The sequence below is a fragment of the Salminus brasiliensis genome, chromosome 2 (assembly GCF_030463535.1).
Source record: "Salminus brasiliensis chromosome 2, fSalBra1.hap2, whole genome shotgun sequence".
In the NCBI taxonomy this organism is placed as follows: Eukaryota; Metazoa; Chordata; class Actinopteri; order Characiformes; family Bryconidae; genus Salminus; species Salminus brasiliensis.
Genome location: NC_132879.1, coordinates 49178877 through 49194828, shown reverse-complemented (window position 1 = coordinate 49194828; position 15952 = coordinate 49178877). Strand labels below are relative to the sequence as shown.

At 38.6% G+C, this 15952-nt stretch overlaps 1 protein-coding gene across 1 annotated transcript; it reads right to left on the bottom strand.

Moving 5' to 3' along the window:
• Positions 1-3215: 3215 nt before the first annotated feature.
• On the bottom strand, positions 3216-13547 carry LOC140549709 (antigen WC1.1-like). The gene is made up of 17 exons (XM_072673458.1): positions 13489-13547; positions 12442-12782; positions 12017-12334; positions 10304-10627; positions 9819-10148; positions 9284-9589; positions 9095-9160; positions 7803-8111; positions 7648-7707; positions 7409-7543; positions 7184-7279; positions 5560-5622; positions 4610-4672; positions 4245-4307; positions 4068-4139; positions 3398-3460; positions 3216-3298 (listed from the first exon to the last, which is right to left on the bottom strand). Exons 1-17 carry the CDS (start codon positions 13545-13547, stop codon positions 3216-3218), a joined length of 2751 nt encoding a protein of 916 aa, XP_072529559.1.
• Between the last annotated feature and the right edge of the window lie 2405 nt (positions 13548-15952).

The window sequence follows — 15952 nt, the reverse complement described above, 5'->3', positions numbered from 1 at the left end:
ATGAGCTATGTTTGTTTTGTTTATTTGTACTGTAATTTATTTATTTGTTTATTTATTTGAACTGTAATTTATTTGTTTATTTATTTATTTGTACTGTAATGTATTTGTTTGTTTGTTGATTTGTACTGTAATTTATTTGTTTGTTTATTTATTTGTACTGTAATTTATTTGTTTATTTGTACTGTAATTTATTTGTTTATTTATTTATTTGTACTGTAATTTATTTGTTTATTTGTACTGTAATTTATTTGTTTGTTTATTTATTTGTACTGTAATTTATTAGTTTGTTTATTTATTTGTACTGTAAGTTTTCAAACTCATCTCAGGATCTGTTCAGTATTGATACTGATATCTCAGCTCAGCTCCCTCAGTGTGAGCATCGTTTCCATCTATTTCTGAGATCAGGGTGAAAATGTCATTTAGCAAAGCTGTGACTGTTGCTACATGGGCTGTCCCGCACTGTTCAAGCAGCTGCATGAGGTTTTTCAGTGGACTAATCTACCCTCCTTCCCTAGTTTTATAAAAAATTTAAAAATTAATATTCTGTTTTTTTTTTTTTAAATAATTCTATACACAATTTCTCTCTTTAAATGAAGAAACCAGCTGTTATTTTAAGTTTTACGCCAGTATTTTTCAGCTTTCTGTCAGCCCATCTAAGACCAATTCACCAATTCAAGGTCCACAGGCTCCTTGGGACTTTTCAGTCGATGTTGGGTTGGTTTCAGTGTTCATGTACTTTCTGTTCCTCCGTTGTTTTTCTCACTAAGGACTTTTATGTTGACAGCGGTCGCAGTAAGACGCCATGTTTTCTGTTTAGCTCTGATTCGTTTCACCTGAGAGCACAGGGAGCACAGAAGGAGCAAACGCAGAGGCCTCGGCGCCCAGAATTACTCTTGCGATGCCCAGCTGTGAGGTTGTCTTCACGGTCAGGAGACTTCTAGGAGAGTCTACAGGTTTCGGTCGTGGATGCTCTATCGGAGCGGTTTCACGGTCAGAAGGAGGTCGCTGTCCGGGTCACCGGCTGGTCTCCACTGGGTTTTGGTGTCCGGTTCTCTGGGCACTCTAGTCCAGTAAGTTTCTCAGCGCCTGACGAGCGCGGTTTTGGGCTGAGGTTTTGTTTGCTAGATAGTTTCATTGGTTTCTTTGAGTTCTAGTCTTCCTCCCTCTGTTTGATTTGTCCATTCTCGCTTTGCTCCCGGGCTGCGCTCCAGACTCAGGTGGTCTTCCAGGTTTAGCCCCAGTTCTGTTTTCACCTGTTTGTTTCTGTTTCTGTTTATTGGACCCTGTACTTTGCTGCTCGTTTTGTTGTTTGTTTGGTTTTATTATTAAAGACTATATTCTTGCATTGCTCTGTCCCTGCGAGTGTTCCCTTGTCTCGCCTAGCCAGCATGACTTTCCTAAATGAAGTAAATCTGTAATATTTATCTGTAATAAAACATGTAAATACTAAAAATATTAATAATAATAATAATAATAATAATAATAATATATGGGGTGATCATCTAGAGCGGGGTTTGAGCTTCCACAACCACGTGACCATCGGCCCCAGTGCAGATCAGCTGATCTCAGAGTGAAGCTGAAGACTGAAGAAAGTCTCGCGGGAATTGAACCCAGGCCGCCGCGTCGCGACTCGGAGGATCTGCAGCTTCATGAACACGACCGACAGAAGGGGGCTTAAAGGGGTGGGTTTAAAAACGAGTGGAAAACACAAACCCTGCGTGTAGCGCGAGGAAAAAGGCGGGAAATCAAACAAATGCAAACATAATTTTGTAATAAAGAGTCAAATTTATTCAAGGACAAATTCTTCAGTTTTATAAGAAGTTTAATGATGGTTAAAATAGTCAGAAAAAAACATTGTAAAAATAATTTACTCTGTAAAAATGTACACCAGTACATTTACAAAACTTTACTATATTCTTTTACAGTTGCTGTTTTTTAAAGATGCATTGCGACCGCGAGCCTTATATTTATTTATTATTTAATTAACTTATTGTGATTGTTTGGATATGATCTAATAATTATAAGAATATCATCACCAGATCATTGTAGAAGTGCTCTTTTCATCAGTTTAACACAATAACAGATCATTCATTTCTCTTCTATAAATGTTTTATTAATAAGAATAAAAAGCTGCCTGATTTCAGCACTGCAGCACTGAAAATAGAAAGCTGTCTCTCTGATCATCAGGGGTTGAACTGAGGAGCAGCTTTAACCAATTATTTCTCACCAGAACATATTTCACTACTTTACCCTCAGAAATGACGAACAGCCCTTTAAAGGAAAACAGTCACAGCCCTCATCTAGACTAATCTGCAGCTTTTATGTTAGCAAATGAATAATTATCTAAATCCTTCTAATGAGACTTTAAATAATGAATAATTAACTAATTACACTTAAACTAATTAACTCACATAAGATATGAAATGTTTTCATAAAGATAAAAAGTAAAGTAAACTAAAGTATAAAACAGTTTGAATGAATGAACTGTGATCTGTAATGAAATGATCTATAATTTAATCTATAATAAAATGATCTATAATTTAATCTATAATGAAATGATCTATAATTGAATCTATAATGAAATGATCTATAATGAAATGATCTATAATTGAATCTATAATGAAATGATCTATAATTTAATCTATAATGAAATTATTTGTTGCGTCTGAAGAGGTTTGTATGTAATTTTCTGAAGAAGGACAGCGGCTGTGGTCTCTCAGTCACATGATTCAGCTCAGTCTGAGGCTCCTCCTTCACATCCTCATAATCTGTAAAAGGAAAGAGTCATTTTTAATGAGTGGAGAGCAGCGTCTCACAGCAACACTTTATTATCAGAGGTTTTTCTCACTGTTCATCAAAACATCACTAGAATAGAATGATGTGGGAGAGGATTTAGAAAACCCAGTTCAACCCAAGGTTTGATTGTTCAAACATTTTGCTCTTCTTCTCCACACTGTGCTGCTCTTCATTTAAATCCCTTAATCCACCTTTTATTCCTATCACTTAATCCACCCTCCACACATCTGTAATGTAGCAGCGAACACATGATCAGTCTCTCACCTTTCACTCCTACATCCTGTTCAGCAATGATGACATCATCATAGTCCACTGGGGTGTCCACTGGTGTGTCCTCTGGTGTGTCCACTGCAGCAACATGAGAAGATCAGTTAAAAGAATAAGAAAGATTCAGATTGTAGAAGTTTGTAATGGTTTCTCTACATGAATAAAATCGTACTGGTCTTAATGGTGGAGTTTGGTTCAGTGGGAACAGCATCATCATAGTTATCTGACACGTCTTCTGTCAGAATGTAGAGAGAAAGCTCATTAAATCAGCATCAGTATCATCAGTGACTGTGTTCATGCTGGAGATTACAGTACTGTTACATTACAGTCATACCTGTTTCATCAGCTGACCTCTGATCACCACTGATGACATCATCATAACTCTCATCAATGTTCTCTAAAATAAAACAGAGATATTTAAACCATCTAAAATCACATTGTAGAAAACTGTATTTCTGATTCTGTTTTGACATAACCACTTAATATGTACATTTATAACCCACTAATTAACCTTTAGGAACCCCTGAAGGCCTCAAAATCTACATTCTGGGGGTCCCTGAAAATACAATACCTTTATCATATTATTGCTATTTAGACTTCAAATGCTCACTAGAAAACCTTTTATCTATTTTCTTCTCCAAAATTACTCAGAAGTGAGTTGGCAGCCAGTCAACACTGGAACAAGTGAATTTCCATTGCTGTTTGGTATTTCACACACTGCTCAAATCTGCTCTTGTTCTTCAGAATAGTCTTGGCATTATTTTAACTCTCTTGAGGAAAGGATCAGTTACACATTTACTCAAGATCAGTGAAGTGTAAAGTTTAATCCTGCCTCTCTAAGCTTAAAAAATGTCTTATCCACTCCAGGACTCATTATTGACTCCTACTCGCCTCTAATAGTCTTGATCTGAGAGTCACATTTATTTATCTATTCCTTTACAATCAAATATATTTTCTTATCATTTTATGACATTTTAATCTCTACTGAATTTGCAGATTCACACCAGCTTCAGGAATCTGTCCAGCAGTGATGACATCATCATAGTTCTCTCCTAGGTCCTCTTTTTCTGCATCACCTAAATCAAAGAAAAGCAGACTGTCTTTATAACCAGGGCATCAGATATTTACACTGTAGTTTAATGTAAAATCAAATCAGGAGATTCATTAATAAAGGAACTCACTTATCAGACCATTGGTGATGACATCATCATAATACTCAGTCTTTACTCCAGCCTGAGACTTTTCTGGAAATAAAGAACACATTTTATTACTTTAATTACATTTGAATATAGAAACTTAGAGAGGCTTTAAATGTAGTAATGTCAGAGTCATAAATCTTTGGAAGTTGCAGTGTGCAACTCATTTTCCCTCTTAAACCTTCTGTAGGATCATCAGAAATTCATCAATTCAGTAAATAACATTAATAAACGATGAAAACTGGTTGTGTTATTATTAAGGTATGGGAACAAAGAATGGTAAATAATTGTAAAATTGTGATATTTCTCAGTGGAATAAGTTTGACACACACACACTCGGATCGTCTTACCTGAGAGAAGCTCCTCATCCACATCATCATACCCTGAATGCTGTTCCTCAGAGAGGAGACTTCCTGTTAGAGGAGATCAGAACAGTCATGAAATCTGTTCAGAATAAAAAACCTCCCTCAAGCCTCTTGCTGTTGAGATCAGTGTAAACTGGACTGATTACAGGAAATAATCTCAGTTCAGCCACTAAATGGCCCTCAAACACAATCCTTAAACACAACACTGAAACACAGGCTCAGATGAGGCCTGACAGTGTGCCAGAAGTCACCACACCACTTTCATTTGAAAATGTTTCTGATCTGAAATAAAGAAATCTCTGAGCTGGTTTATAAACTGTGTATTATTTTTTCAGTCCCTGCAAGACATACCATGCAAGTGAGAAATGTGAATGTGTGCACAGATCTCCATACAGTGTCTCCATAGAGAACATATGTGTGTTTAGTGCAGTATGGGGCTGTGCATAAGCCAAGTCAAGAACTGGTTTATGTTTAGAACAAAAAAAAAATTAACCAAAACAGAAGCAGACTGGAAAAAGCACATGACATATTCAGCATCTCTTAATGCTAAGGTCCTGAAATAAACAACCTCAGACATGACCTGAGAGCTGATAAAACATTAATAAAGGAAATTATGTGTGAATTTCCATCAAAAAAATAATAGGATACATCTGCTGACACTCTGCAGACTGAGTTCTTTAATGTTATGCAGAAGACGCACCTCAATGATATATACAATGTATGGGTTTACTGTGTTGTAAAAGTAAATAAATGCATAATATCAATAAATATTGTAAAAAAAAATCATGTTAACTGATGATAATATAATAGATAAAAAAACTTATTTTTTATTATAAATGAATTATGATTAATAATGTCTGATCATTGTTTTGTATTATTTTATTTCTGAGTTGAATAGATTTTGTCAGTGCTCACACACACTGTGATTCTCTTACCTGAGAAAAGCCCATCATCCACATCCTCATATCCTGATTGTTGTTCTTCAGAGAAGATACTTCCTGTTGGAAGAGATCAGAGCAGTCATGAAACCTGTTCAGAGATCAGAGATTCAGTGTGAACTGAACTGATTACAGGAAATAATATCAGTTCAGCCACTCAAACAACCCTCAGCACTCACTGATTCAGACAGTAGTCCACTCACTCAATCACTCTCTCACTCAGTCTATCTTATAACTTCTATCTGTGCTGCTTACACACAGTCTCTGTCAGTGGCTCCCTCTTGCTGTCAGAAGAAGTGACAGTGGTCTTATGATTGTGTGGGGTTGTACTGAACCCGTACCGAACCGAGAGGTCCAAGCGGCAGTGTGAACCTAATCGTAACTTTTGTGTACCATCAATTACACCCCTAGTAAATATCTATGAGGGTGGAGGTGGTGAATTTAATATGTAGGGCTGCTTCACACACAGCAGCAGGGGTTTTACAGCAAAGTTCAGTAAGGTCCAGTTAGAGAAACATTTCGCAAGCCAAGGTCCGGTGCATCATATGTCAAAACAGCTTACAACTCAAGTACAATGACAATTCATTCGGTATTTTTTTGTTGATTTTAAATGATAAATAATCTAAATAAATGTTCTTTAAAAATAAAATTGTTTTTTTAGAAAAAAACTTTTTTACTGGTTTTAATAATCGCCATGGAAAATATGAGACATACTGGTTTAGAACTGCCTGTCGGAAGAATAAGCATGTAAGCTGTCTATTGATGAAAAGGTTTTTTTTTTTTGTTTTTTTCCAGAGCCGCCATGTGACTTAATTTTCCTCTGACTCGCTTTGGTTTTTGTTAATCACTACACTAAACAATCCACTTATTTACTCACTCACTCAGAAACTCACTTGATAACCTGGTCACTTCCCATTCACTCATTCATTTACTCACTAATTCACTTACACTGTGACTCAGTCACTCACTCGGGGTGCACTCACTTAATGACTCCTTCAATGTCACACACACACACACGCCCACACATCTGCACACACATACAGGCACATAAGCACGCACACATACACACACACACACACACACACACACACACACACACACACTCTCTCTCTCTCTCTCTCTCTCTCTCTCTCTCTCTCTTTTTCCTCCACCTAACTGTCACATTCATATACTTGTACACATCCAACCCCCCTTGCTCTTTCAATGTTCCATTTGCTGCACTTTCTCACTCTTACAAGCAAGCATGAACACACACACACTAACACCCATACACCTACAGGTATGTGGTTTTCTCATTGTGTCCAAAACCGGAGGTTGTATAGTAACAATACAGTTTCGCTGCAGCTGCTAATAAATGCTCATTAACTATAGTACAAGTAGAGCTCCTCTAACTGCACACTTATCTAATACACATTAACCACTCATTTAACTGATTCCCTCTTATTATTTACAATAATGAGAAAATGCACTGAGTAATACAATGAAGAAATTAAATAGTATTCCTAATTTAGTATTAACTGAGAACAAATTGCTTAAATGCTAGGCAAATTAAATTATAAATAAGAATATCCTAATTTACCACAATGAGCCTCATGTAAAACACTGCACATAGATCACTCACTCCGCTGAGTTGAGTAATTTCTTTTGGTGATGTATCTGGGGTCGATCTCCTCATAGATGTCCTCAGGCAGAGTCTTCTGCCTCCTCTTAGAGAGCACTGTGAGAGAGACAGAGAGAAACATGGAGTCAGTTCAGTAGAAGAGAAGACTGATGACAGACTGAAGGACTGATGATGTTTAAAGAAAGTACAGAAAGTGGATTGTAGATGATCTCTGAATCTCCCTACCTCTCCTGAACACTCTGTTCTGGTTAAACAGAACAACCAGAAACACTAAGGCCAGGAAGAGCATCGTTCCCAGCACCAGGAGAAACACTGGATAGATGTACGGAACAGTTGACGGAGAAGAGTTTGCTCTTCTTACTGTCAGGCAAATTGGAAATAAAAACACAGAACTGAAACTGTGTAGATCTGAACAATCAATTCACAAACATTTAGAAAAATGACCTAAGAGATGAAAAGAGTACCGGTGGTGGTGGAGATGGTGGTTGTTGCAATGGTTGTTGTAGTCATAGGCATGGATATGTCTGTAAATACAGAATAATTATGATCTATTTACTATTCAATTCTTGCAGATTCTGAACACTTTTAGTTTATACTGGAGTCAGGCAGCTTCTCTGACCTGCACAGGTGATTCCAGCCTTGTAGGAGCAGTCAGTTTGTGTCTTCAGGGAATGAGGACAGTCCCACAGGTGAATCTCATTCCCTTTACACTTCACTCTGTTTAGCCAGATAGGCCCTTTATCAGCACCAATGGCAACACTCCCATTAGCACTCAGTGCCAGCCCACAGCCCAGCTGCCTGCAGACCACCCGAGCGTCCTTCATGTCCCACCAATCACCACAGACAGACCCCCATTGAGCATTATGAAACACCTCTAGTGTCCCAGAGCAGCTTCCCTCTCCTCTTCTCAGCCTGAGAGGCAGGTGCTCTACATCACACATGAACAATTGCAATTGCACATTAAACTGAAACATATTAGATTATATTTCTAGTACAGTCTGTCATAACTCTAATAACCTTTAACATATATAAGCAATATACATAATTTACGATGTCAGACTGATATTTGTAACATAACTAATACTAATACTGTTACTGTTACAGTGTGGTGTTGGGTTTGGACTCAAGTGCAGTTCATTTATTCATAAATTAGTTTATATAATGAAATTACTTTTTGGGGGTATTATATTATATGAGCATAACAGAGGGTGACTATTTTAAGTCAAGACAAGATTGCTGCTTGGTGAGAGACTCTGGCCGTGGTGGGGCTCGAACTACTTTTCCTACTGGCCAAACCAACTGCTGGTGGCTGATGGTACACGCTGCCTGCTTTCAAATACTGAACAGTGTGACAGTGTTAAAGAGGAATGTTACAACAGATTCATTTCTTCTTTGGATTTTCCCCCACATTTCTAGTTTCCACCCTGTTGCTAGGATAACACCATGCTGCTGGGAGGATGAAGGCCAACATGTGCTTCCGTCAAGTTACAATGACACATTATCAGAGATCAAATCAGTTATCTTGTGATAATAGAGCCAGACCAGCTGCCCCTGATTCAGTTTGATTCATGATACTGGGTGCACTGATCAATACACTCTCAATATTTTGAATACAATTGAAATGGAAATAAATGACTAAGTAACTCATTTAGTGTTGACTCTTCAAGTTTCATGAAGAGGCTAAATCTGTAAGGACGGAGGAGTGGGACATCATCCCATGAATGTTGTGGACTGGGTTGGCTGGGTTTTTTTTTTTTTTTTTTTTTTTACAAATTTGATTCATGGTTCAAACCATGACATTTCTTTAGATATGATAATTAATTATACCCCTCATTTTATATTAATACTGATTCAACTACAAGCATTTCAGAAATTTTCTCTTTAGTAGATGAATGAAATGAGGAGTCTTACTTGAGCACCACTTCTGGTAGCGAGATGAGGAGCATATCCTTTTGGTCTGTGACTGGCTTTGGGTTGCTGTGACCATAAAAATGTATAAACTCTTTAATCCCTCCTTCTAAAGGCAGGCTGACTATTTGGAAAAATGATTCACTCATGCAGTAAACCACTGTCTATAATCTATAGAGAGTTTCTGCCTACCTGAGCAGGTAATCTTTGCCACTTCACTGTTTTTGTCACATATGTTCTGTCCCCAGAGAGAAGAAGGACAGTTCCACAGAGTGGAGTCATGTTTCCTACATTTCACACCATCCAGCCAGTTAGGAGCTGATTCCATTCTTGCTTTGGCCCAGGACTCACTGCCAGTTCTTCCACAGTTCAGCTCTCGACAAATTAAACTTACTGTTTCTTCAGTCATCCCATTGTTGCACACATTCCCCCAGGTTCCATTGTAGAACACCTCCAGATTCCCCTCACAGCCCTCAGTGAGTCTGATCTCTTTAAACTCTGATGGGAGAAAGATTACATTTTATTGAATTAATAAAGTGCTACATAGGATTTTTTTAGTATATTGTTAAAATATGTTACTGTAAAAGCTCAGAATGACCACAGAATAAACACTCATGGTAAACAAGTTAAAAATATTGTGTTTTTAATTTTAAAACACTTAATTCTCAATCATCAGCATAAACTGTAACGCAATATTTAAAGAATAACAGCAGTCCGCATGTTTCACCTGAGCACACGACTCCTACATCATCCTTGTGTTCACATTCATTTTCTCCACACAGCTGATATCTACAGTTCCACAGAGACGTCTCGTTCCCCTCACACTCCACCTCATTCAACCATATGGATCCAGTTCCAGTTCTAAACCGGGCTGGTACTGGAGCACTGAGGGCCACTCCACACTGTAGCTGTCTGCAGACCACCTTTGCATCCTCAATATCCCACAAGTCATCACTTACGGTCCCCCATGAGCCGCTGTGGAAAACCTCCAGCCTTCCTGCACAGTCTCCTCCAGAGCCAACCAGCCTGATGGAGCTGTGCACTCGGTTAAACTTACCTACACACATAAATTAGTTCAGACACCCTAAATTCTTTACACAGCAAAGAATTGTCCAAATATCTTTAATCCTCTGACTGAGAGATTGACAATAACAGTACCAGTATGTTTTAATTCAGAATAATACTTTTAATACTTGAATATGTAAATCTTACCCAAGCAGGAGATGTACAGCTGTTCTTTGGAGCTGCAGTTGACTTCTTGTGCACTGCTGCAGTTCCCCAGATGAGCTTCACTCCCAGAGCAGTTAAAACCCGTCACACACATGTAGCTGTTTTTAGAACTGGATGGAGAGGAGCTGGAGATGTTGAGTACAGTGCCACAGCTCAGCTGTCTGCAGACCACAGAGGCCACAGACTCACTCCAGGAGTCCAGCAGAACTCTCCTCCAGTCCTGCCTGAAGTACACCTCCACCTCCCCCTCACACTCCATCCCTCCAGAGAACCGCACTTGCCCATCATAAAACTCTAGAGAGGAACCTAAAATGGAAAATAACCTAACAATTTTTTGTTTTGTTGTGGCACAGAACAACACATGTGGACAAAATTGTTGGTACCCCTTGGTTAATGAAAGGAAAACCCACAATGGTCACAGAAATAACTTGAATCTGACAAAAGTATTAATAAATAAAAAATTCTATGAAAATTAACAACAATCCCTGAAAATAATGTGACCAAAGGGACATGTTAAATCAAGGTGAGTCTACTAATTAGCATCACAGGTGTCTACAATCTTGTAATCAGTGAGTGGGCCTATATATAGGGCTACAGGTAGTAACTGTGCTGTTTGGTGACATGGTGTGTACCACACTCAACATGGACCAGAGGAAGCGAAGGAAAGAGTTGTCTCAGGAGATTAGAAAGAAAATTATAGACAAGCATGTTAAATGTAAAGGTTATAAGACCATCTCAGTCCAAAGTGGACTTCATGGGGGATGACCAAGGAGGACACCATTGTTGAAAACAAATCATAAAAAAGCCAGACTGAAATTTGCCAAACTACATGTTGACAAGCCCCAAAGCTTCTGGGAGAATGTCCTATGGACAGATGAGCCAAATATAACTTTTTGCCAAGGTATATGAGCTCTATGTTCACAGAGGGAAAAATGAAGCATATCAAGAAAAGCACAATGTCCCTACTGTGAAACATGGAGGAGGCTCTGTTATGTTCTGGGGCTGCTTTGCTGCATCTGAAACAGGGTGTCTTGAATCTGTGCAGGGTACAACAAAATATCAAGACTATCAAGGAATTCTAGAGAGAAATGTGCTGCCCAGTGTCAGAAAGCTTGGTCTCAGTCGCAGGTCATGGGTCTTGCAACAGGATAATGACCCATAACACACAGCTAAAAATACCCAAGAATGGCTAAGAGGATAAAGTAGGATAGAGTATTCTGAAGTGGCCTTCTATGAGCCCTGACCTAAATCTTATTGAGCATCTTTTGAAGGAGCTGAAACATGCCGTCTGGAAAAGACACCCATCAACCCTGAAACAACTGGAGCAGTTTGCTCATGAAAAGTGGGCCAAAATACTTGCTGAGAGGTGCAGAAATCTCATTGATAGTTACAGGACTCATTTGATTGCAGTGATTGCCTCGAAAGGTTGTGCAACAAAATATTAAGTTAAAGGTACCATAATTTCTGTCCAGGCCTGTTTCATAAGTTTCTTTTTTTTAATAATTCTGTTGAAGCATGGTTGAAAATCAATGTCGGATTTTCATTTGTTCATTTTCATAACATTTGTATTTATTATTACTTTTGTCATATTCAAGTTATTTCTGTGACCATTGCAGGTTTTTCTTTCATTAACCAAGGGGTACCAACAATTTTGTCCATGTGTGTACACAGTCATTTACTAACATGATGACGCACCATTGCAGATGACTCCAACATCCTGTTTATGAGAGCATGCAGTTTTCAGACTCCAAGATGAAATGGGACATTTTGACATGTGTGTTTCGTTCCCCTGACAATCAAACACATCAGCCCAGATCCGGTCACTCCCATTCCCAAACCAGTCTGACCCCAACACTGCCACAGCACTCCCACACTTCAGCTGACCACAGAGGACACTGGCAGCTCTCATATCCCAGCTTACATCACACACTGTGCCCCACTCACTGAGGTACTGGAGCTCCACTCGACCAGAACAGGAGTCTAAGCCGTTCATCAACCGAGCCTGAGTGTGACCTGAATGAACATCATATTACAGAATTTAACACGGATTGAGAGAACATTTTCAGTTTGCCAAAGTTTGAAATCACTTTTAAAGGAGAGTTTAAATATTCATACTGTACCAGCACACACCAGTCCCACATCATTGTCATGAGAGCACTTGTGTGTGAGTGAGGTTGGGTGTTTTGGGCAGAAGTAAATCTCAGATTCGTTGCCTCTACACTGAAGCTCCTCTGACCACACCTGACCCGCCCCTCTGCCAAAAGCAGCTGCTCCCAGCACCTCCACAGGAAGCCCACAGCCCAGCTCTCGACACACAACCTCTGCATCCTGCTGGTCAAAGCCAGCATCACACACTGTGACCCAGGTCTCTCCATGAAGCACCTCCACTCTCCCAGAGCACAGATGAGGACCATCAGTAAGTCTGGACAGGCGACCTGTGTGTATTTGAATGACATTTACACTTTGCACAGCATAGAATACATAGTAGCTTTACAGAAACACGTGAATTGACGATTTTTTTGTCAATTAAATGAGGTATTAGTTTTTTTTAAATGTATTATTCACTTGTTTTTGGGTCATCGCTATGTTTTTTATAATTAGAGAAATAGAAATAAATAGAGAAGTAATATTCTGTTATCCATTATTATTATTTCTGTTATTTTATTTAATTTTTTAACTGAGCTAATTAAAATCCTTTGTGAAACCTGCGTGAAAAATTATTTGAGGAGTATCTGATTAAAAAACAAAGCTAATTTTAAGTGGGAGGGAAATGCACACGATAGACCATAAACTTTTGTGAAACTAATGACAGCATCCCAAAACTGCGCTCATAATTTCTTTTTTTATTATTAAATTTATTCTCTTTTATTACATTATTAAACCCAGTTTTTAAAAAAAAGCGTGTAACACACACACACACACACACGAAAATGCACACATCTCGGTTCAACCTCAAGTCCAGGGGTTTTACCTTGTATTCCACTGGTTTCCAGTACAAAGCTGTTTCATCTGAAATATGTGCCTCAGTTCTATAATCTCTGTACTGTATCAATCCGCGCTGTCTAGTCCACATGATTTTTATATCGTTTTTATATCGTTTTTTAAGCACACAGACACCAGAGTGGTGCTTTATTAACACACTCCCTCTTTATCTCAGAGTCTCTGACTTGAAGCGCAGAGCGCGGTTAGCTTGACCCCCGTCGTTCATCACCATTCTCATCCACATCGTTTGCTACTCAGTGAATTACTCCAGCACGCTCCTCAGGTGCCATGTTTCAGAACATTTACCTGTTCTTTGACAGAGTGGAAGGCTGTGGTGATGAACATGCAACATTAATTTTAGTTCTGCCACAGAATGAGGGCAGTAGGTGAGAACATGTCATTTAGAACAGGAGTGTTTTATTTTAGCAGGCACCCTGATTAGGAGCTTGGACAAACTGCTTGTTAAGTGTGTAGCAGTTGAAGGGAGGCAAGGTGTTAGTGTGTGCAGAAATTAGGCAGAAAACAAATGAGGAAATATTTTATGCAATTTTTATTATTTTAAAAAACGTAATAACACATGTAACATTAAGCTGGTAACTGTATTGTGATTACAAACTATTTAACTGTGATGTATTATATTATTTCTTTTTAGAAAAGTAATCATTTCACTGTAACGTTATAATGCATTACTTTGTACCACGTTATCGCCAACACTGACCATAATAAACTATTAGGCTGTGCCCCAATTGTGTACTACACACACATACTATAAGGTATACACTATATACATGAGCCCTAATAGAGCAGGTTTGACAAGTTGATACACTTTTTTTTTTTAATTACCATACTAACACATTTCCTAATGAAGTGATGCTTACGTCGTTTTCCGCTGTTTTTTTTAATAATTGGTCCAGACGTGAGTAGCTCCTCTATTTACTGTAGCATAATAGTGTCCATTGTAACCACACACCCAACCGAGTATATATCTTGGATTTTTAGTATACTTGATATTATTGACAATTTAATAAAACATACTTTACTCTTAAAAACTATTTAGTATCAGTGATTAGGAAGCAGTTGGGGTGCACCGTTAGAAAAGGGTCACAAAAAGCCCCAGTTGTTTTTATTCAGAAAGCAGTCCTGAGCTGTTGAACTGATCACAGAGCTGAACCCTGTGTATGTATGACAGTCAGGCATGGAGAAAACTGATCGAGATAAGCAGCTGATCTACTCCTGAAGTGACTGAAGTGACCTGAACAGCAGCAGAATGTTAACGACTCGACCTTACAGTGACCACACCTCTATGACTGAAGTGATTTGCTTTGCAGTGAAACTCAGATGCCAGTGCTTTCACTCTTACAGACTAGAATTAGCTTTGGTTTAATGACAAATTTAGACTTTTATTTTATACCATGAGGTTTAAACAACGCCCCACAGTCTAGCCCACAGTGGATGAGAAAGGGTGAAATTCTGAGCTGTTATGCCACTAAAGACTTGCTAGATCCTTTCAATACATTCCTTAATGTGTTTTGCAGCTTTTTAGGAATGTTTGTCTAAACGTGTTTGATAATTATAGCAAGATCTATATTGTAAATATTAATATGGTAAATAATTAAGGGTAATTAATTCATTAGGAACGTTCCTTGCAGTTTGGCATTTCTATCTGCAAACTTTTTGGTTTATATATTGGAGAATATTCAATATAAAAAGCAAACAAAAATATATTCATAATATAAAATTATATAATCCTATAACATTGTATATAATAATATAAAAAGAAGTATAATTCTACATAGATACTTGTCAGCTCCTCTGTATAGCGCCCTCTCCCGGGGCGATTCCGAGCCACCGCCCACAGGCCCATATAAGGACTTCCTCCTCGCTTGGTTCCTGTTTGGTTCGTTGTATTGCTTCAGTGACTCGTTTCGTGTTCATGCGGTTCACCTGAGGCTGGGGTACTTAAGGAGCTTCGACGCTGAGCTCCTTGCCGAGAATTGCAAGTTTGGGATCTTGAGGTAGCGAGAGGTTCCTGATTCGGCTCCTGATTCGGCTCCTGATTCGGCTCGCGGTGCGTTTAGGACAGCTTCGGCTCTTCGTCCACGTTCGCGAGCAGACCACCTGGCCGAGCGCTCGCGCTCTCTACCAAGATAGACCCCCTCTAGACTCTTGCCAAGTAGCTGGTCCCCCAAGTAACCCCCCGGTCTCAGGTCTGTTTGATTTCGCCCTTTGGTTTGTCTCGTTTGTGTTGTGTTCAGGGTTGTGCCGGTAGCTGCGGCTTCATTTGCTTTGTTTTGGCTCTTTGTGTGTTTGAGTGTTAATAAATGACCTGCATTGGACCCATCTCTGCCCGTGTTCATCCCTCTGTGTCTGGCCTAACCCGCAGGACAATACTACATAGAACTCCTCTGCTAAAGCATGTGTTGGAGGGTTTATCAATATTAGACTTTAAGACTTAAGTTTGTTTTGGTTCGAGATCATTATTAATGTTTTATTGCTGGATTTACTGTTTTTACAGTATCTATTGTTTCTACTGTATTTGATTTATTTTCTGAACAGTGTTATGGATACATGTGTAACTTTTTACTGGTTAAAAGTTGGAAGTATTGTGAGGATTAATATTTTTACAATAAATTATGTGTTTAAATATGG

Coding starts and splice junctions, on each gene's coding strand:
- LOC140549709 (XM_072673458.1), bottom strand. CDS start 13,547: ATGTGGATGAGAATGGTGATGAACGACGGGGGTCAAGCTAACCGCGCT. Junction 7,280..7,408: donor GAACAGAGTGTTCAGGAGAG/GTAGGGAGATTC, acceptor TCTCTCTCACAG/TGCTCTCTAAGAGGAGGCAG. Junction 4,673..5,559: donor GGATGATGGGCTTTTCTCAG/GTAAGAGAATCA, acceptor CTCCTCTAACAG/GAAGTCTCCTCTCTGAGGAA.